Consider the following 20,805-nt stretch of genomic DNA (forward strand, 5'->3'; position numbering starts at 1 on the left):
TGACCTCTCCCCAACATCAGGGCCTGGCCTCTCCCCAACATCAGGGCCTGACCTCTCCCCAACATCAGGGCCTGACCTCTCCCCAACATCAGGGCCTGACCTCTCCCCAACATCAGGGCCTGACCTCTCCCCAACATCAGGGCCTGGCCTCTCCCCAACATCAGGGCCTGGCCTCTCCCCAACATCAGGGCCTGGCCTCTCCCCAACATCAGGGCCTGGCCTCTCCCCAACATCAGGGCCTGAACTCCCCCCAACATCAGGGCCTGACCTCTCCCCAACATCAGGGCCTGACCTCTCCCCAACATCAGGGCCTGGCCTCTCCCCAACATCAGGGCCTGGCCTCTCCCCAACATCAGGGCCTGGCCTCTCCCCAACATCAGGGCCTGGCCTCTCCCCAACATCAGGGCCTGACCTCTCCCCAACATCAGGGCCTGGCCTCTCCCCAACATCAGGGCCTGAACTCCCCCCAACATCAGGGCCTGACCTCTCCCCAACATCAGGGCCTGACCTCACAAATGCTCTTCTGGATAAACTGGTAAAAATGAGTTGTGCCCTTCTACTGTCTGCAAGTGTAAGACTTAAAGGGCTTGTCCAGGTTTGGGATGAAAGCCTGAAATCACTCTGACTGCAAACTTCTGAGTTCTTAGAACGCGCACAGTGCACGCAGTCAGGATTCTCTGGTGGCGAGAGCTGACAGTCATGTGACCGCGAGCAAGCGATTTCCTACATGCGGCCACACTGACTAGACATGCCCGGCCTCTCTCAGTACAAGGTCGCGCACGTCTAGTCAGCCTGTGACCGCATGTATGCAAATCACTCAGGCCGCCGTCACACTAGCAGTATTTGGTCAGTATTTTACATCAGTATTTGTAGCCAAAACCAGGAGTGGAACAATCAGAGGTAAAGTATAATAGAAACATGTCACCACTTCTGTATTTATCACCCACTCCTGGTTTTGGCTTACAAATACTGAGGTAAAATACTGACCGAATACTGATAGTGTGACGGCAGCCATACTTGCAGTCATGTGACCGCCCCTTCTCGCTGCCAGCATCGGAGAATCCTGACAGCGTGCAGTGTGCAGGATTCAGATGTCTAATCACACAGTGACTGCAGACTTTCACCCCAAACCAGGACAACCCCTTTAATAGGGACAGATGAGAGTAAAACTGAAGGATCAGACTACACAGATTCTGCTTGTAGTCTGTAACCATGGCGATGCTTTGCTCTGTGTTGTAGCTGTATACGCATAACAATATATTTTTAATAAAATCGACTATTTTTGGATCTTTTTTCCATTAGTAAGGGAGACCCACAGGGAACATGTAGACATTGTGGGGCACAAACCATGAGAATATTCACTACATTGTCACTGATTTACAACATGTAGCTATAAACTGGTAAAAAGTTGTTTTATATATATTTTTCAATAAAAAAACTAAGTTAATAATTTACTTTTTCTTTTTTTTTACCCTCTTTTATTGAACTTCTTTACGTCAGAATGAACAGTTTCAAGGTCTAGAATAAACCGTGACCCTGTGTACAAGCTGCTGAGCCGTCCTTCTGTCCTCCGTTACCGTCCGCCGTCGGTCACCGCTTCCAGCCGCTCCTCATGGTGTAGTAACACACGATACAGAACTAGCTCCTGTTGCTTATATAGTGCCAACTTATTCAGTAGCGCTGTACAGAAACCATATAGCACATTGTCCAGCCTTGTCCGGAAGTAGAAATTTATAAGAACTGATCAGCAGAGGGGAGAAAGCACCAGCAATTCAGAGAAAAAGCTAAATTTGGGCCCAAGTAATCAAAGCTTTCACGCCACAATTCTGGACTAAAAGTTTTGAAAATGTTTGGTGCAAGTCGGAGTTTACGCAACTTTTTGAGTTTTCTTTTCAGGCCAGTTTTTGTCAGTTCTGGTGATATTCCATACCCCAGAAATCTCACTCCAGTCCCTAACTGGAGTAAGATTCCTGACGTAACACACGTCACTCGTCGGACGCGCCATTTCATGAAGATGCATTCATGAATCAGGAGCGTCCAACTCCACCATAACCCCCTCATCAAAAAGAAAAAAAATCAGCCCTTTTGTTTTGGGGAATTTTTTTTTTCTTAGCTGTAATTGGGGCTAAATATCATTATTTATAATTCCCAATCCCCACAGTTTTAAGCGTGCCCTAAAAACTCATTTGTTCAGACTGGCCTACCGCCTCAATGCATTAACCTAACGATCCCTGTGTGGCCTATTTAAAAAAAAACAAAAAAACAAAACAAAAAAAAAAAAAACAGGTTCCTCGCATCATGTTCTCATTCACTTTATGCAGTATTAGCCCTCTGTGTCTGTACTGCTACATACTTAGGCAGGTAACTGGTTCATGCAGCTTTACATGAACACCCGAGCCTTACACTATGGCCGGTCCGAATAACTAAAGCAATTGTTACCATCCACCTCTTGTGTCTCCCCTTTTCCTCATAGTCTGTAAGCTTGCGAGCAGGGCCCTCATTCCTCCTGGTATCTGTTTTGAACTGTATTTCTGTTATGCTGTAATGTCTATTGTCTGTACAAGTCCCCTCTATAATTTGTAAAGCGCTGCGGAATATGTTGGCGCTATATAAATAAAAATTATTATTATTATTATTATTTGCAGTTGGGTTTTATTAAAAATTCTGCATCGTTAGGAAGTATTAAGAAGATGGGTTTGATGTATCCTACTTTAGCGCTGATACATAAAGTCTGGGAAGTTAGGGGTTTGGAGCACTTGACAAATTTTTCCCCGATATGGCAAAACGAGACTCTCCCGGAATTTGTTAAAATGGGATAATTTAAAAATTGGATGAGCCTGGGAATACAGTACATGGTTCAGGTGCAGGACGCGCAGGGGCTGGTGCCCTTTGGAAAGTTGCAGGAGGATCATGGGCTACCGGAGGGTCTGCAGATTTCAGCATGCTTATGTTACGCAGAGCAAGACGATGAATATGGAGATTCAAAAGGATATATTGATTGGGCAGAGGGGGGAACAAAAGGGGTAGTGTCGGGTATTTATAAGGATCTAATGCATAGTTTTATAAATAATTATCCTATTTGAGCACAGGGGAAATGGGAGAAGTTGGGTAGGATAAAGGAAGATAAATGGGAAGTGATTATGGAATATATAGCCCAATTATCACTGAGTGAACTGGGCAGACTCTCGCAGATATATGTACTCGATAGAGTATATAGGACTGCTGAACGGCTGTATAGAGCAGGTATGAGACAGACTTCTGAGTGTCCTTGGTGCCAGGTGGAGGGGGCTGGAATTCTCCATATGTTATGGCAGTGTCCAAACCCATATTGGACAGCGGTGCTTAATGCCATAGGAGAAGCGTATGGTTGTAGGATTGAGAGCGACCCTGTGGTGTGCATACTGGGATACGTGGGGGAGGTCCAGGTACATAATAAATATAAGGTGGCAATAGCTAGATTACTATATATTCCGCGGAAACTAATCGCCAGATACTGGATAAATGAAGATCCACCGACGTTGAGGGAATTTTCAGACAGTCTGACTCGATTGTGAATATGGAAAAAAACATTTATGTTAAGAGAAAAGGCATAAGAACATGTGAGACACTGTGGACACCTTGGGTGGAGAGAACATGACCCTGAACATCGGTTATACCATGCATTATTTGCTGCTCTTGTATGTAATGAGGGGGGGGGGGGGAGAGGGGGAGGGAGGGAATTTCTGAAACTAATGACCATTGTTAATGTTGTTCTCACTGCAATTTTTGTTTTATTGCTTTGTGCCTTGAATTTGGTTAAATAAAAATTTATCTAATTTAAAAAAATAAAAATAAAACAATTCTGCATCATTTGGCATCTACATGCAATTGATTTAGCCAAAAAACATCTGGAAGCACCAAACAGAGTCAACGTCATCGCAGAAAAAGCAACGACATGGATGGGTCACAGAGAAGGCAGAGGGCGCATCACCGCGACTGAAGGTAACTACAGGTCATTGACCTACTTTACATTCATTCGCTGAGGTTTTACAGCCAGGAGCACAGCTGCATTAGCAGAGCTCCTGCCTGTAAAAAAATTTAACCCCTTCAGATGGATTTACATCGTGGGACGTGACAGATCATCGGAAGGTGTGAGATATTGTTGTTTTTTTATTTTTCCTTTGTTACAGAGCGAGGGTCTTCAGGTGGATTACCAGGATAATAAAATATTCCAACAACCTGTGTTTTTATTTCATTAAAAGAATTTGTAATAATGTGTTTGTGTTTTTTTTAACCATTTCAGATTATTGGATTAATAATGGATAGGTGTCATAATTGACGCCTCTCCATTATTAATCTGGCTTAATGTCACCTTACAATAGCAAGGTGGCATTAACCCTTCATTACCCCATATCCCACCGCTACACGGGAATGGGAATAGAATGGCCAAGTGCCAGAATAGGCGCATCTTCCAGATGTGCCTGTTCTGGGGTGGCTGGGGGCAGATGTTTTTAGCCAGGGGGGGGCCAATAACCATGGACCCTCTCCAGGCTATTAATATCTGCCCTCAGTCACTGGCTTTACTACTCTGGCGGAGAAAATTGCGCGGGAGCCCACGCCAATTTTTTCCGCCATTTAAACCGTTAATTTAATAGCTAGAGCGCCCAAATTTTGCACATACACACTACTAACATTACAACAGGAGGAAAAAAAAGGAGGAAAAAACCTGTTAGACTAGGACTGGCAAGCGTGAGGACCCGTGACGTGGGTTGCCAGCTTATGTATTGTGGCCATAATATTAACTAATACCTTACATATTTTGAGGCCTAGACAGGTAAGCACCTTTGCCTGTTTTTCTGTGGTGTTTTTTGTTTTTTACACTACTAACATTAGTAGTGTGGAATATGCAAAATATGTCTCAATGACATATATATACATACATATTATATATATATATATATATATATATATATATATATATATATATATATATATATATATATAGATACCTATCCTATGTGTCGTGTACACATTTATTCTACCTATTCTACTGTAACCGGTCAGTGTGATTTTACTGTACACCGCACTGAATTGCCGGCTTTTCTCTCTAACACCGCTGCGTATTTCTCGCAAGTCACACTGCTGGTCCGTGCATAATACATATTTTTCTCGCCCCCATAGACTTTCATTGGCGGATTTTTTGCGCAATACGGTGACAAACGCAGCATGCTGCGATTTTCTACGGCCGTAGAACACCGTATAATACGGATCAGTAAAATACGGCTGATAGGAGCTGGGGCATAGAGAAGCATTGTACCGTATGCAATCCGTATTTTCAGCACCTCTCTTACGTACGTAAAACACGCTAGTGTGAGGCCGGCCTTACCGGTGGGTATCAGGAGCGTCATGTGTGTACACAGCCGAAATCCGCCCCCCTGCTGCACCCAGTTCATGATTCTGACCAGATAATGGATGAATGAACACACAATTCCGATATAATATATATCAAAATACATTTATTTCACCACAGATCATAAAAATGTCTGGTTTTTTTTTTTAACATAACAAGCAAAAAAAAAAGATTTATAATATGATTTATTATTAAACCAGTACAAAAAAAAAAATATTCATAACAAAAAGTTTCTAAACTTTACTCATAAGAGAGCACAATGGGGCGGATTTACTAACGCTGGCTGATATTTAGAGAGTCAGAAAATGCGCTAAGACTCATAATCTCCCATTGTTTGTGCCATTATTTTGCTCATATTGTCCCAGAGGTGCAAAAAAAAAAAAGTCTAAACCACATATGGAGCCAGAATTCTGGAGCGTCTAGCTTAGTAAATCTCCCCCACTGTGCATTAAAATGGTTCTTCTTTTAGGCCTATGGTATCAGATACATTTTTAATGTGCAGTTGATTTTTTTTTTTTTTTTTGCAGTACCTGCTTGCAGCCTGTAGGTGATGCTGTACTCGTTTCAAACTGCTCCATAAGCAATAATGACAGCGCGGCCGACCGTTCCCGGTATCTCATCTTTATGATTCGAGCAGCCATTTTTTTTTTTTGGCTTAAACTGAAATGAGCACGGCTTTATTATTTATTATAGACGATTTGGCCACGTGCAGCGGAACACATAAAAAAAAACCTGAAAAAGTTAAAAGGCACCATTTTCACGGTTTTATTCCCCACCGCTTCACGTTGCGGTCATCCGACAGCCCCCCGACTCCTCTTCATGTGGCGGCAGCCATGACCAATCTAGTGACTGTGGAATAAAGAAACAGCGGTGATAAGGCCAAGATCAATGCATCATAAAGGCCACAGACATAATGGCTGCTATGGAGCTTTACCGGAAAAAAAAACAACAAAAAACTGCGTTTGGGGTTGGAAATTCATTTTTGGAATATTTCAATATCACTGGTATAAGCATAGAATTAAAGGGGATGTACAGCGAACTCCTTCCCCACAGTGACCATTTTTTTCACTTCTGTGCTGTCTAACCGCTTAGATGCTGCAGCAGCTATTGACTATAGCATCTAAGGGGGTTAAACTGATGAAATCTGAGCTAACGCAGGAGAAATTAATGGCGGGTATCACTTTTTACAGTACAGGCTCAACTCCTGAGTCCGCACCATACATCCACATGTACGCCATACGTCAGAAATTGGTGCGTGAAACAGTAAAACTTTGTAATATACTTCTATCTATCACAGGTACCTCAATCCTCAGATATTCCTCTGTGTTTTCGGTCTCGGCCGATCATCATTTCTGTGTGTAAAGGAGTCTGGCATTGACAGAGAAGGGGTCCGGCTTAGCTATTGGAATGAGTAGTCAACCAGCCCCCTTCACACTCAGCAATGGTGCTGACATAAGAAACCCAGTCCTGAATTCGATGGGAAATGTGACTGCAGTTAGCTCCCCCTAGTGGTGGTGGCAGGAAGCCAGACTTTCTAACTGAGGCTCAGACTCCTGACTGCTAGAGCTAAGGACCTCGACCCCTTTCCTTTCTCACTGGTGAAGACGCCTCATCCAACCGAAGACTGTTCTACCTTTTTACGCCTATGGATATTATGGAAGGAGCGGAGTGTCATTTATCAGCGTCAGCCAATGTGGGGGAGGGTCACATTACACTTACCATTAGGTAGGTGTCTTGATCAGTCATCAAACTTTTCATGGAAGTCTCCAGTTGTCCACACAGACTCTGCGACTCCGACAGAAGGTCCTCACTGTGCCGACGTACACAATTCACACACACACGAAAGAGAAAAAAAAAAACGATTTACTCCACAGATAGGTATGAGATTCTTAGCTGGTATTTTGATCACAATTTTTGGAGCCCACTCGCCCTGACAAGACAATGTTTTTGTCCATTGTGCATTCGTGGCTGCCGTCATCTAGCTTGTAGGCACGTCCCCCATCAGTCCATGGCTAGTTTTAAATAAAGCAAAATAGAGCCGATTCCTAAACAAACCCTCAATTTATTTTGGAGGCCAAGGCTCAAAAGAGAAGAGGAGTTTACTTTAGGGACCAACCTGTAGGACGTAGTCTTGTCGTGAGAGGTAGGCTGACACACTTTGAACAAAATGTGTGCTCAGATATATATATTTTTCTCTATTTATGTATCCATGCACCTAGAGGGGTTTATGTTTTTAGTACATTTATGTGTTGCTTTTTTATTTTCCAGGCCTGCTTGCTCTAACATTTCTGCTTGTGCAGCTGCAGGTTCAGTGCTCAGTGGGCTTTCCCTGTAACAGATGCCCTCTCTCCACCTGCGTTCAGAGCTCAGTGGGCTTTCCCTGTAACAGATGCCCTCTCTCCACCTGGGTTCAGTGCTCAGTGGGCTTTCCCTGTAACAGATGCCCTCTTTCCACCTGTGTTCAGAGCTCAGTGGGCTTTCCCTGTAACAGATGCCCTCTCTCCACCTGCGTTCAGAGCTCAGTGGGCTTTCCCTGTAACAGATGCCCTCTCTCCACCTGCGTTCAGTGCTCAGTGGGCTTTCCCTGTAACAGATGCCCTCTCTCCACCTGGGTTCAGAGCTCAGTGGGCTTTCCCTGTAACAGATGCCCTCTCCCCACCTGCGTTCAGAGCTCAGTGGGCTTTCCTTATAACAGATGCCCTCTCTCCACCTGCGTTCAGTGCTCAGTGGGCTTTCCCTGTAACAGATGCCCTCTCTCCACCTGGGTTCAGTGCTCAGTGGGCTTTCCCTGTAACAGATGCCCTCTCTCCACCTGCGTTCAGTGCTCAGTGGGCTTTCCCTGTAACAGATGCCCTCTTTCCACCTGCGTTCAGTGCTCAGTGGGCTTTCCCTGTAACAGATGCCCTCTCCCCACCTGGGTTCAGTGCTCAGTGGGCTTTCCCTGTAACAGATGCCCTCTCTCCACCTGCGTTCAGTGCTCAGTGGGCTTTCCCTGTAACAGATGCCCTCTCCCCACCTGGGTTCAGTGCTCAGTGGGCTTTCCCTGTAACAGATGCCCTCTCTCCACCTGCGTTCAGTGCTCAGTGGGCTTTCCCTGTAACAGATGCCCTCTTTCCACCTGCGTTCAGAGCTCAGTGGGCTTTCCCTGTAACAGATGCCCTCTCTCCACCTGGGTTCAGAGCTCAGTGGGCTTTCCCTGTAACACATGCCCTCTTTCCACCTGGGTTCAGAGCTCAGTGGGCTTTCCCTGTAACAGATGCCCTCTCTCCACCTGCGTTCAGTGCTCAGTGGGCTTTCCCTGTAACAGATGCCCTCTCCCCACCTGCGTTCAGTGCTCTGTGGGCTTTCCCTGTAACAGATGCCCTCTCTCCACCTGCGTTCAGTGCTCAGTGGGCTTTCCCTGTAACAGATGCCCTCTCCCCACCTGCGTTCAGTGCTCTGTGGGCTTTCCCTGTAACAGATGCCCTCTCTCCACCTGCGTTCAGAGCTCAGTGGGCTTTCCCTGTAACAGATGCCCTCTCCCCACCTGCGTTCAGAGCTCAGTGGGCTTTCCTTATAACAGATGCCCTCTCTCCACCTGCGTTCAGTGCTCAGTGGGCTTTCCCTGTAACAGATGCCCTCTCTCCACCTGCGTTCAGTGCTCAGTGGGCTTTCCCTGTAACAGATGCCCTCTCCCCACCTGGGTTCAGTGCTCAGTGGGCTTTCCCTGTAACAGATGCCCTCTCTCCACCTGCGTTCAGTGCTCAGTGGGCTTTCCCTGTAACAGATGCCCTCTCCCCACCTGCGTTCAGAGCTCAGTGGGCTTTCCTTATAACAGATGCCCTCTCTCCACCTGCGTTCAGTGCTCAGTGGGCTTTCCCTGTAACAGATGCCCTCTCTCCACCTGCGTTCAGTGCTCAGTGGGCTTTCCCTGTAACAGATGCCCTCTCTCCACCTGGGTTCAGAGCTCAGTGGGCTTTCCCTGTAACAGATGCCCTCTCTCCACCTGCGTTCAGAGCTCAGTGGGCTTTCCTTATAACAGATGCCCTCTCTCCACCTGCGTTCAGTGCTCAGTGGGCTTTCCCTGTAACAGATGCCCTCTCTCCACCTGCGTTCAGTGCTCAGTGGGCTTTCCCTGTAACAGATGCCCTCTCCCCACCTGGGTTCAGTGCTCAGTGGGCTTTCCCTGTAACAGATGCCCTCTTTCCACCTGGGTTCAGTGCTCAGTGGGCTTTCCCTGTAACAGATGCCCTCTCCCCACCTGCGTTCAGAGCTCAGTGGGCTTTCCCTGTAACAGATGCCCTCTCCCCACCTGCGTTCAGAGCTCAGTGGGCTTTCCCTGTAACAGATGCCCTCTCTCCACCTGCGTTCAGAGCTCAGTGGGCTTTCCCTGTAACAGATGCCCTCTCTCCACCTGCGTTCAGTGCTCAGTGGGCTTTCCCTGTAACAGATGCCCTCTCTCCACCTGGGTTCAGAGCTCAGTGGGCTTTCCCTGTAACAGATGCCCTCTTTCCACCTGGGTTCAGAGCTCAGTGGGCTTTCCCTGTAACAGATGCCCTCTCTCCACCTGCGTTCAGTGCTCAGTGGGCTTTCCCTGTAACAGATGCCCTCTCTCCACCTGGGTTCAGAGCTCAGTGGGCTTTCCCTGTAACACATGCCCTCTCTCCACCTGGGTTCAGTGCTCAGTGGGCTTTCCCTGTAACAGATGCCCTCTCTCCACCTGCGTTCAGAGCTCAGTGGGCTTTCCCTGTAACACATGCCCTCTCTCCACCTGCGTTCAGAGCTCAGTGGGCTTTCCCTGTAACAGATGCCCTCTCTCCACCTGCGTTCAGTGCTCAGTGGGCTTTCCCTGTAACAGATGCCCTCTCCCCACCTGCGTTCAGAGCTCAGTGGGCTTTCCCTGTAACAGATGCCCTCTCTCCACCTGCGTTCAGAGCTCAGTGGGCTTTCCCTGTAACAGATGCCCTCTCTCCACCTGCGTTCAGAGCTCAGTGGGCTTTCCCTGTAACAGATGCCCTCTCTCCACCTGGGTTCAGAGCTCAGTGGGCTTTCCCTGTAACAGATGCCCTCTCCCCACCTGCGTTCAGAGCTCAGTGGGCTTTCCCTGTAACAGATGCCCTCTCTCCACCTGGGTTCAGAGCTCAGTGGGCTTTCCCTGTAACAGATGCCCTCTCTCCACCTGCGTTCAGAGCTCAGTGGGCTTTCCCTGTAACAGATGCCCTCTCCCCACCTGGGTTCAGTGCTCAGTGGGCTTTCCCTGTAACAGATGCCCTCTCTCCACCTGGGTTCAGTGCTCAGTGGGCTTTCCCTGTAACAGATGCCCTCTCTCCACCTGCGTTCAGAGCTCAGTGGGCTTTCCCTGTAACAGATGCCCTCTCTCCACCTGCGTTCAGAGCTCAGTGGGCTTTCCCTGTAACAGATGCCCTCTCTCCACCTGCGTTCAGTGCTCAGTGGGCTTTCCCTGTAACAGATGCCCTCTCCCCACCTGCGTTCAGAGCTCAGTGGGCTTTCCTTATAACAGATGCCCTCTCTCCACCTGCGTTCAGTGCTCAGTGGGCTTTCCCTGTAACAGATGCCCTCTCTCCATCTGGGTTCAGTGCTCAGTGGGCTTTCCCTGTAACAGATGCCCTCTCTCCACCTGCGTTCAGTGCTCAGTGGGCTTTCCCTGTAACAGATGCCCTCTTTCCACCTGCGTTCAGTGCTCAGTGGGCTTTCCCTGTAACAGATGCCCTCTCCCCACCTGGGTTCAGTGCTCAGTGGGCTTTCCCTGTAACAATGCCCTCTCTCCACCTGCGTTCAGTGCTCAGTGGGCTTTCCCTGTAACAGATGCCCTCTCCCCACCTGGGTTCAGTGCTCAGTGGGCTTTCCCTGTAACAGATGCCCTCTCTCCACCTGCGTTCAGTGCTCAGTGGGCTTTCCCTGTAACAGATGCCCTCTTTCCACCTGCGTTCAGAGCTCAGTGGGCTTTCCCTGTAACAGATGCCCTCTCTCCACCTGGGTTCAGAGCTCAGTGGGCTTTCCCTGTAACACATGCCCTCTTTCCACCTGGGTTCAGAGCTCAGTGGGCTTTCCCTGTAACAGATGCCCTCTCTCCACCTGCGTTCAGAGCTCAGTGGGCTTTCCCTGTAACAGATGCCCTCTCTCCACCTGCGTTCAGTGCTCAGTGGGCTTTCTCTGTAACAGATGCCCTCTCCCCACCTGGGTTCAGTGCTCAGTGGGCTTTCCCTGTAACAGATGCCCTCTCTCCACCTGCGTTCAGTGCTCAGTGGGCTTTCCCTGTAACAGATGCCCTCTCTCCACCTGGGTTCAGAGCTCAGTGGGCTTTCCCTGTAACAGATGCCCTCTCTCCACCTGCGTTCAGTGCTCAGTGGGCTTTCCCTGTAACAGATGCCCTCTCTCCACCTGGGTTCAGAGCTCAGTGGGCTTTCCCTGTAACAGATGCCCTCTTTCCACCTGGGTTCAGAGCTCAGTGGGCTTTCCCTGTAACAGATGCCCTCTCTCCACCTGCGTTCAGTGCTCAGTGGGCTTTCCCTGTAACAGATGCCCTCTTTCCACCTGCGTTCAGTGCTCAGTGGGCTTTCCCTGTAACAGATGCCCTCTCTCCACCTGCGTTCAGAGCTCAGTGGGCTTTCCCTGTAACAGATGCCCTCTCTCCACCTGCGTTCAGTGCTCAGTGGGCTTTCCCTGTAACAGATGCCCTCTCTCCACCTGCGTTCAGTGCTCAGTGGGCTTTCCCTGTAACAGATGCCCTCTCTCCACCTGCGTTCAGAGCTCAGTGGGCTTTCCCTGTAACAGATGCCCTCTCCCCACCTGGGTTCAGTGCTCAGTGGGCTTTCCCTGTAACAGATGCCCTCTCTCCACCTGCGTTCAGAGCTCAGTGGGCTTTCCCTGTAACAGATGCCCTCTTTCCACCTGCGTTCAGTGCTCAGTGGGCTTTCCCTGTAACAGATGCGCTCTCTCCACCTGGGTTCAGAGCTCAGTGGGCTTTCCCTGTAACAGATGCCCTCTTTCCACCTGCGTTCAGTGCTCGGTGGGCTTTCCCTGTAACAGATGCCCTCTCTCCACCTGCGTTCAGTGCTCAGTGGGCTTTCCCTGTAACAGATGCCCTCTCTCCACCTGCGTTCAGTGCTCAGTGGGCTTTCCCTGTAACAGATGCCCTCTCTCCACCTGGGTTCAGAGCTCAGTGGGCTTTCCCTGTAACACATGCCCTCTCTCCACCTGGGTTCAGTGCTCAGTGGGCTTTCCCTGTAACAGATGCCCTCTCTCCACCTGCGTTCAGAGCTCAGTGGGCTATCCCTGTAACAGATGCCCTCTTTCCACCTGCGTTCAGTGCTCAGTGGGCTTTCCCTGTAACAGATGCCCTCTCTCCACCTGGGTTCAGAGCTCAGTGGGCTTTCCCTGTAACACATGCCCTCTTTCCACCTGGGTTCAGAGCTCAGTGGGCTTTCCCTGTAACAGATGCCCTCTATCCACCTGCGTTCAGTGCTCAGTGGGCTTTCCCTGTAACAGATGCCCTCTCTCCACCTGCGTTCAGTGCTCAGTGGGCTTTCCCTGTAACAGATGCCCTCTCTCCACCTGCGTTCAGTGCTCAGTGGGCTTTCCCTGTAACAGATGCCCTCTCTCCACCTGGGTTCAGAGCTCAGTGGGCTTTCCCTGTAACACATGCCCTCTCTCCACCTGGGTTCAGTGCTCAGTGGGCTTTCCCTGTAACAGATGCCCTCTGTCCACCTGCGTTCAGAGCTCAGTGGGCTTTCCCTGTAACAGATGCCCTCTCTCCACCTGCGTTCAGTGCTCAGTGTGCTTTCCCTGTAACAGATGCCCTCTCTCCACCTGCGTTCAGTGCTCAGTGGGCTTTCCCTGTAACAGATGCCCTCTCTCCACCTGGGTTCAGAGCTCAGTGGGCTTTCCCTGTAACAGATGCCCTCTCTCCACCTGCGTTCAGTGCTCAGTGTGCTTTCCCTGTAACAGATGCCCTCTCTCCACCTGCGTTCAGTGCTCAGTGGGCTTTCCCTGTAACAGATGCCCTCTCTCCACCTGCGTTCAGAGCTCAGTGGGCTTTCCCTGTAACACATGCCCTCTCTCCACCTGGGTTCAGTGCTCAGTGGGCTTTCCCTGTAACAGATGCCCTCTCTCCACCTGCGTTCAGAGCTCAGTGGGCTTTCCCTGTAACAGATGCCCTCTCTCCACCTGCGTTCAGAGCTCAGTGGGCTTTCCCTGTAACAGATGCCCTCTCTCCACCTGCGTTCAGTGCTCAGTGGGCTTTCCCTGTAACAGATGCCCTCTTTCCACCTGCGTTCAGTGCTCAGTGGGCTTTCCCTGTAACAGATGCCCTCTCCCCACCTGCGTTCAGAGCTCAGTGGGCTTTCCCTGTAACAGATGCCCTCTCTCCACCTGGGTTCAGAGCTCAGTGGGCTTTCCCTGTAACAGATGCCCTCTTTCCACCTGCGTTCAGAGCTCAGTGGGCTTTCCCTGTAACAGATGCCCTCTTTCCACCTGCGTTCAGTGCTCAGTGGGCTTTCCCTGTAACAGATGCCCTCTCCCCACCTGCGTTCAGAGCTCAGTGGGCTTTCCCTGTAACAGATGCCCTCTCTCCACCTGCGTTCAGTGCTCAGTGGGCTTTCCCTGTAACAGATGCCCTCTCTCCACCTGGGTTCAGAGCTCAGTGGGCTTTCCCTGTAACAGATGCCCTCTCTCCACCTGCGTTCAGAGCTCAGTGGGCTTTCCCTGTAACACATGCCCTCTCTCCACCTGGGTTCAGTGCTCAGTGGGCTTTCCCTGTAACAGATGCCCTCTCTCCACCTGCGTTCAGAGCTCAGTGGGCTTTCCCTGTAACAGATGCCCTCTCTCCACCTGCGTTCAGAGCTCAGTGGGCTTTCCCTGTAACAGATGCCCTCTCTCCACCTGCGTTCAGTGCTCAGTGGGCTTTCCCTGTAACAGATGCCCTCTCCCCACCTGCGTTCAGAGCTCAGTGGGCTTTCCCTGTAACAGATGCCCTCTCTCCACCTGCGTTCAGTGCTCAGTGGGCTTTCCCTGTAACAGATGCCCTCCCTCCACCTGGGTTCAGAGCTCAGTGGGCTTTCCCTGTAACAGATGCCCTCTCTCCACCTGCGTTCAGAGCTCAGTGGGCTTTCCCTGTAACACATGCCCTCTCTCCACCTGGGTTCAGTGCTCAGTGGGCTTTCCCTGTAACAGATGCCCTCTCTTCCACCTGCGTTCAGAGCTCAGTGGGCTTTCCCTGTAACAGATGCCCTCTCTCCACCTGCGTTCAGAGCCCAGTGGGCTTTCCCTGTAACAGATGCCCTCTCTCCACCTGCGTTCAGTGCTCAGTGGGCTTTCCCTGTAACAGATGCCCTCTCTCCACCTGCGTTCAGAGCTCAGTGGGCTTTCCCTGTAACAGATGCCCTCTTTCCACCTGCGTTCAGTGCTCAGTGGGCTTTCCCTGTAACAGATGCCCTCTCCCCACCTGCGTTCAGAGCTCAGTGGGCTTTCCCTGTAACAGATGCCCTCTCTCCACCTGCGTTCAGAGCTCAGTGGGCTTTCCCTGTAACAGATGCCCTCTCTCCACCTGCGTTCAGTGCTCAGTGGGCTTTCCCTGTAACAGATGCCCTCTCTCCACCTGGGTTCAGAGCTCAGTGGGATTTCCCTGTAACAGATGCCCTCTCTCCACCTGCGTTCAGAGCTCAGTGGGCTTTCCCTGTAACACATGCCCTCTCTCCACCTGGGTTCAGTGCTCAGTGGGCTTTCCCTGTAACAGATGCCCTCTCTCCACCTGCGTTCAGAGCTCAGTGGGCTTTCCCTGTAACAGATGCCCTCTCTCCACCTGCGTTCAGAGCCCAGTGGGCTTTCCCTGTAACAGATGCCCTCTCTCCACCTGCGTTCAGAGCTCAGTGGGCTTTCCCTGTAACAGATGCCCTCTTTCCACCTGGGTTCAGAGCTCAGTGGGCTTTCCCTGTAACAGATGCCCTCTCTCCACCTGCGTTCAGTGCTCAGTGGGCTTTCCCTGTAACAGATGCCCTCTCTCCACCTGGGTTCAGAGCTCAGTGGGCTTTCCCTGTAACAGATGCCCTCTTTCCACCTGGGTTCAGAGCTCAGTGGGCTTTCCCTGTAACAGATGCCCTCTCTCCACCTGCGTTCAGTGCTCAGTGGGCTTTCCCTGTAACAGATGCCCTCTTTCCACCTGCGTTCAGTGCTCAGTGGGCTTTCCCTGTAACAGATGCCCTCTCTCCACCTGCGTTCAGAGCTCAGTGGGCTTTCCCTGTAACAGATGCCCTCTCTCCACCTGCGTTCAGTGCTCAGTGGGCTTTCCCTGTAACAGATGCCCTCTCTCCACCTGCGTTCAGTGCTCAGTGGGCTTTCCCTGTAACAGATGCCCTCTCTCCACCTGCGTTCAGAGCTCAGTGGGCTTTCCCTGTAACAGATGCCCTCTCCCCACCTGGGTTCAGTGCTCAGTGGGCTTTCCCTGTAACAGATGCCCTCTCTCCACCTGCGTTCAGAGCTCAGTGGGCTTTCCCTGTAACAGATGCCCTCTTTCCACCTGCGTTCAGTGCTCAGTGGGCTTTCCCTGTAACAGATGCCCTCTCTCCACCTGGGTTCAGAGCTCAGTGGGCTTTCCCTGTAACAGATGCCCTCTTTCCACCTGCGTTCAGTGCTCGGTGGGCTTTCCCTGTAACAGATGCCCTCTCTCCACCTGCGTTCAGTGCTCAGTGGGCTTTCCCTGTAACAGATGCCCTCTCTCCACCTGCGTTCAGTGCTCAGTGGGCTTTCCCTGTAACAGATGCCCTCTCTCCACCTGGGTTCAGAGCTCAGTGGGCTTTCCCTGTAACACATGCCCTCTCTCCACCTGGGTTCAGTGCTCAGTGGGCTTTCCCTGTAACAGATGCCCTCTCTCCACCTGCGTTCAGAGCTCAGTGGGCTATCCCTGTAACAGATGCCCTCTTTCCACCTGCGTTCAGTGCTCAGTGGGCTTTCCCTGTAACAGATGCCCTCTCTCCACCTGGGTTCAGAGCTCAGTGGGCTTTCCCTGTAACACATGCCCTCTTTCCACCTGGGTTCAGAGCTCAGTGGGCTTTCCCTGTAACAGATGCCCTCTATCCACCTGCGTTCAGTGCTCAGTGGGCTTTCCCTGTAACAGATGCCCTCTCTCCACCTGCGTTCAGTGCTCAGTGGGCTTTCCCTGTAACAGATGCCCTCTCTCCACCTGCGTTCAGTGCTCAGTGGGCTTTCCCTGTAACAGATGCCCTCTCTCTACCTGGGTTCAGAGCTCAGTGGGCTTTCCCTGTAACACATGCCCTCTCTCCACCTGGGTTCAGTGCTCAGTGGGCTTTCCCTGTAATAGATGCCCTCTGTCCACCTGCGTTCAGAGCTCAGTGGGCTTTCCCTGTAACAGATGCCCTCTCTCCACCTGCGTTCAGTGCTCAGTGTGCTTTCCCTGTAACAGATGCCCTCTCTCCACCTGCGTTCAGTGCTCAGTGGGCTTTCCCTGTAACAGATGCCCTCTCTCCACCTGGGTTCAGAGCTCAGTGGGCTTTCCCTGTAACAGATGCCCTCTCTCCACCTGCGTTCAGAGCTCAGTGGGCTTTCCCTGTAACACATGCCCTCTCTCCACCTGGGTTCAGTGCTCAGTGGGCTTTCCCTGTAACAGATGCCCTCTCTCCACCTGCGTTCAGAGCTCAGTGGGCTTTCCCTGTAACAGATGCCCTCTCTCCACCTGCGTTCAGAGCTCAGTGGGCTTTCCCTGTAACAGATGCCCTCTCTCCACCTGCGTTCAGTGCTCAGTGGGCTTTCCCTGTAACAGATGCCCTCTTTCCACCTGCGTTCAGTGCTCAGTGGGCTTTCCCTGTAACAGATGCCCTCTCCCCACCTGCGTTCAGAGCTCAGTGGGCTTTCCCTGTAACAGATGCCCTCTCTCCACCTGGGTTCAGAGCTCAGTGGGCTTTCCCTGTAACAGATGCCCTCTTTCCACCTGCGTTCAGAGCTCAGTGGGCTTTCCCTGTAACAGATGCCCTCTTTCCACCTGCGTTCAGTGCTCAGTGGGCTTTCCCTGTAACAGATGCCCTCTCCCCACCTGCGTTCAGAGCTCAGTGGGCTTTCCCTGTAACAGATGCCCTCTCTCCACCTGCGTTCAGTGCTCAGTGGGCTTTCCCTGTAACAGATGCCCTCTCTCCACCTGGGTTCAGAGCTCAGTGGGCTTTCCCTGTAACAGATGCCCTCTCTCCACCTGCGTTCAGAGCTCAGTGGGCTTTCCCTGTAACACATGCCCTCTCTCCACCTGGGTTCAGTGCTCAGTGGGCTTTCCCTGTAACAGATGCCCTCTCTCCACCTGCGTTCAGAGCTCAGTGGGCTTTCCCTGTAACAGATGCCCTCTCTCCACCTGCGTTCAGAGCTCAGTGGGCTTTCCCTGTAACAGATGCCCTCTCTCCACCTGCGTTCAGTGCTCAGTGGGCTTTCCCTGTAACACATGCCCTCTCTCCACCTGGGTTCAGTGCTCAGTGGGCTTTCCCTGTAACAGATGCCCTCTCTCCACCTGCGTTCAGAGCTCAGTGGGCTTTCCCTGTAACAGATGCCCTCTCTCCACCTGCGTTCAGTGCTCAGTGTGTTTTCCCTGTAACAGATGCCCTCTCTCCACCTGCGTTCAGTGCTCAGTGGGCTTTCCCTGTAACAGATGCCCTCTCTCCACCTGGGTTCAGAGCTCAGTGGGCTTTCCCTGTAACAGATGCCCTCTCTCCACCTGCGTTCAGAGCTCAGTGGGCTTTCCCTGTAACACATGCCCTCTCTCCACCTGGGTTCAGTGCTCAGTGGGCTTTCCCTGTAACAGATGCCCTCTCTCCACCTGCGTTCAGAGCTCAGTGGGCTTTCCCTGTAACAGATGCCCTCTCTCCACCTGCGTTCAGAGCTCAGTGGGCTTTCCCTGTAACAGATGCCCTCTCTCCACCTGCGTTCAGAGCTCAGTGGGCTTTCCCTGTAACAGATGCCCTCTTTCCACCTGCGTTCAGTGCTCAGTGGGCTTTCCCTGTAACAGATGCCCTCTCCCCACCTGCGTTCAGAGCTCAGTGGGCTTTCCCTGTAACAGATGCCCTCTCTCCACCTGCGTTCAGTGCTCAGTGGGCTTTCCCTGTAACAGATGCCCTCTCTCCACCTGGGTTCAGAGCTCAGTGGGCTTTCCCTGTAACAGATGCCCTCTCTCCACCTGCGTTCAGAGCTCAGTGGGCTTTCCCTGTAACACATGCCCTCTCTCCACCTGGGTTCAGTGCTCAGTGGGCTTTCCCTGTAACAGATGCCCTCTCTCCACCTGCGTTCAGAGCTCAGTGGGCTTTCCCTGTAACAGATGCCCTCTCTCCACCTGCGTTCAGAGCCCAGTGGGCTTTCCCTGTAACAGATGCCCTCTCTCCACCTGCGTTCAGAGCTCAGTGGGCTTTCCCTGTAACAGATGCCCTCTTTCCACCTGCGTTCAGTGCTCAGTGGGCTTTCCCTGTAACAGATGCCCTCTCCCCACCTGCGTTCAGAGCTCAGTGGGCTTTCCCTGTAACAGATGCCCTCTCTCCACCTGCGTTCAGAGCTCAGTGGGCTTTCCCTGTAACAGATGCCCTCTCTCCACCTGCGTTCAGTGCTCAGTGGGCTTTCCCTGTAACAGATGCCCTCTCTCCACCTGGGTTCAGAGCTCAGTGGGCTTTCCCTGTAACAGATGCCCTCTCTCCCCCTGCGTTCAGAGCTCAGTGGGCTTTCCCTGTAACACATGCCCTCTCTCCACCTGGGTTCAGTGCTCAGTGGGCTTTCCCTGTAACAGATGCCCTCTCTCCACCTGCGTTCAGAGCCCAGTGGGCTTTCCCTGTAACAGATGCCCTCTCTCCACCTGCGTTCAGAGCCCAGTGGGCTTTCCCTGTAACAGATGCCCTCTCTCCACCTGCGTTCAGAGCTCAGTGGGCTTTCCCTGTAACAGATGCCCTCTTTCCACCTGCGTTCAGTGCTCAGTGGGCTTTCCCTGTAACAGATGCCCTCTCCCCACCTGCGTTCAGAGCTCAGTGGGCTTTCCCTGTAACAGATGCCCTCTCTCCACCTGCGTTCAGAGCTCAGTGGGCTTTCCCTGTAACAGATGCCCTCTCTCCACCTGCGTTCAGTGCTCAGTGGGCTTTCCCTGTAACAGATGCCCTCTCCCCACCTGCGTTCAGAGCTCAGTGGGCTTTCCTTATAACAGATGCCCTCTCTCCACCAGCGTTCAGTGCTCAGTGGGCTTTCCCTGTAACAGATGCCCTCTCTCCACCTGGGTTCAGTGCTCAGTGGGCTTTCCCTGTAACAGATGCCCTCTCTCCACCTGCGTTCAGTGCTCAGTGGGCTTTCCCTGTAACAGATGCCCTCTCTCCACCTGCGTTCAGTGCTCAGTGGGCTTTCCCTGTAACAGATGCCCTCTCCCCACCTGCGTTCAGAGCTCAGTGGGCTTTCCTTATAACAGATGCCCTCTCTCCACCAGCGTTCAGTGCTCAGTGGGCTTTCCCTGTAACAGATGCCCTCTCTCCACCTGGGTTCAGTGCTCAGTGGGCTTTCCCTGTAACAGATGCCCTCTCTCCACCTGCGTTCAGTGCTCAGTGGGCTTTCCCTGTAACAGATGCCCTCTTTCCACCTGCGTTCAGTGCTCAGTGGGCTTTCCCTGTAACAGATGCCCTCTCCCCACCTGGGTTCAGTGCTCAGTGGGCTTTCCCTGTAACAGATGCCCTCTCTCCACCTGCGTTCAGTGCTCAGTGGGCTTTCCCTGTAACAGATGCCCTCTCCCCACCTGGGTTCAGTGCTCAGTGGGCTTTCCCTGTAACAGATGCCCTCTCTCCACCTGCGTTCAGTGCTCAGTGGGCTTTCCCTGTAACAGATGCCCTCTCCCCACCTGGGTTCAGTGCTCAGTGGGCTTTCCCTGTAACAGATGCCCTCTCTCCACCTGGGTTCAGTGCTCAGTGGGCTTTCCCTGTAACAGATGCCCTCTCCCCACCTGGGTTCAGTGCTCAGTAGGCTTTCCCTGTAACACATGCCCTCTTTCCACCTGGGTTCAGAGCTCAGTGGGCTTTCCCTGTAACAGATGCCCTCTCTCCACCTGCGTTCAGTGCTCAGTGGGCTTTCCCTGTAACAGATGCCCTCTCTCCACCTGCGTTCAGAGCTCAGTGGGCTTTCCCTGTAACAGATGCCCTCTCTCCACCTGCGTTCAGAGCTCAGTGGGCTTTCCCTGTAACAGATGCCCTCTCTCCACCTGCGTTCAGTGCTCAGTGGGCTTTCCCTGTAACAGATGCCCTCTCTCCACCTGGGTTCAGAGCTCAGTGGGCTTTCCCTGTAACACATGCCCTCTCTCCACCTGGGTTCAGTGCTCAGTGGGCTTTCCCTGTAACAGATGCCCTCTCTCCACCTGCGTTCAGAGCTCAGTGGGCTTTCCTTATAACAGATGCCCTCTCTCCACCTGCGTT

General features: G+C 51.7%; 1 protein-coding gene across 1 annotated transcript in view; it reads right to left on the minus strand.

The window, feature by feature from the left end:
- Positions 1–5,475: 5,475 nt before the first annotated feature.
- The window catches only part of IKBKB (inhibitor of nuclear factor kappa B kinase subunit beta), a 90,124-nt gene continuing 74,794 nt past the window's right edge, over positions 5,476–20,805 (minus strand). Inside the window, exons 21-22 of the mRNA XM_069766909.1 lie at positions 7,109–7,199; positions 5,476–6,238 (exon numbers count right to left, since the gene is read on the minus strand). Of these exons, the coding sequence (XP_069623010.1) occupies positions 6,170–6,238; positions 7,109–7,199 (160 nt within the window). The 3' untranslated portion in view covers positions 5,476–6,169. The remainder of the gene's footprint in view (positions 6,239–7,108; positions 7,200–20,805) is intronic.

Source organism: Ranitomeya imitator, chromosome 4 (genome assembly GCF_032444005.1).
Source record: "Ranitomeya imitator isolate aRanImi1 chromosome 4, aRanImi1.pri, whole genome shotgun sequence".
Lineage (NCBI taxonomy): Eukaryota > Metazoa > Chordata > Amphibia > Anura > Dendrobatidae > Ranitomeya > Ranitomeya imitator.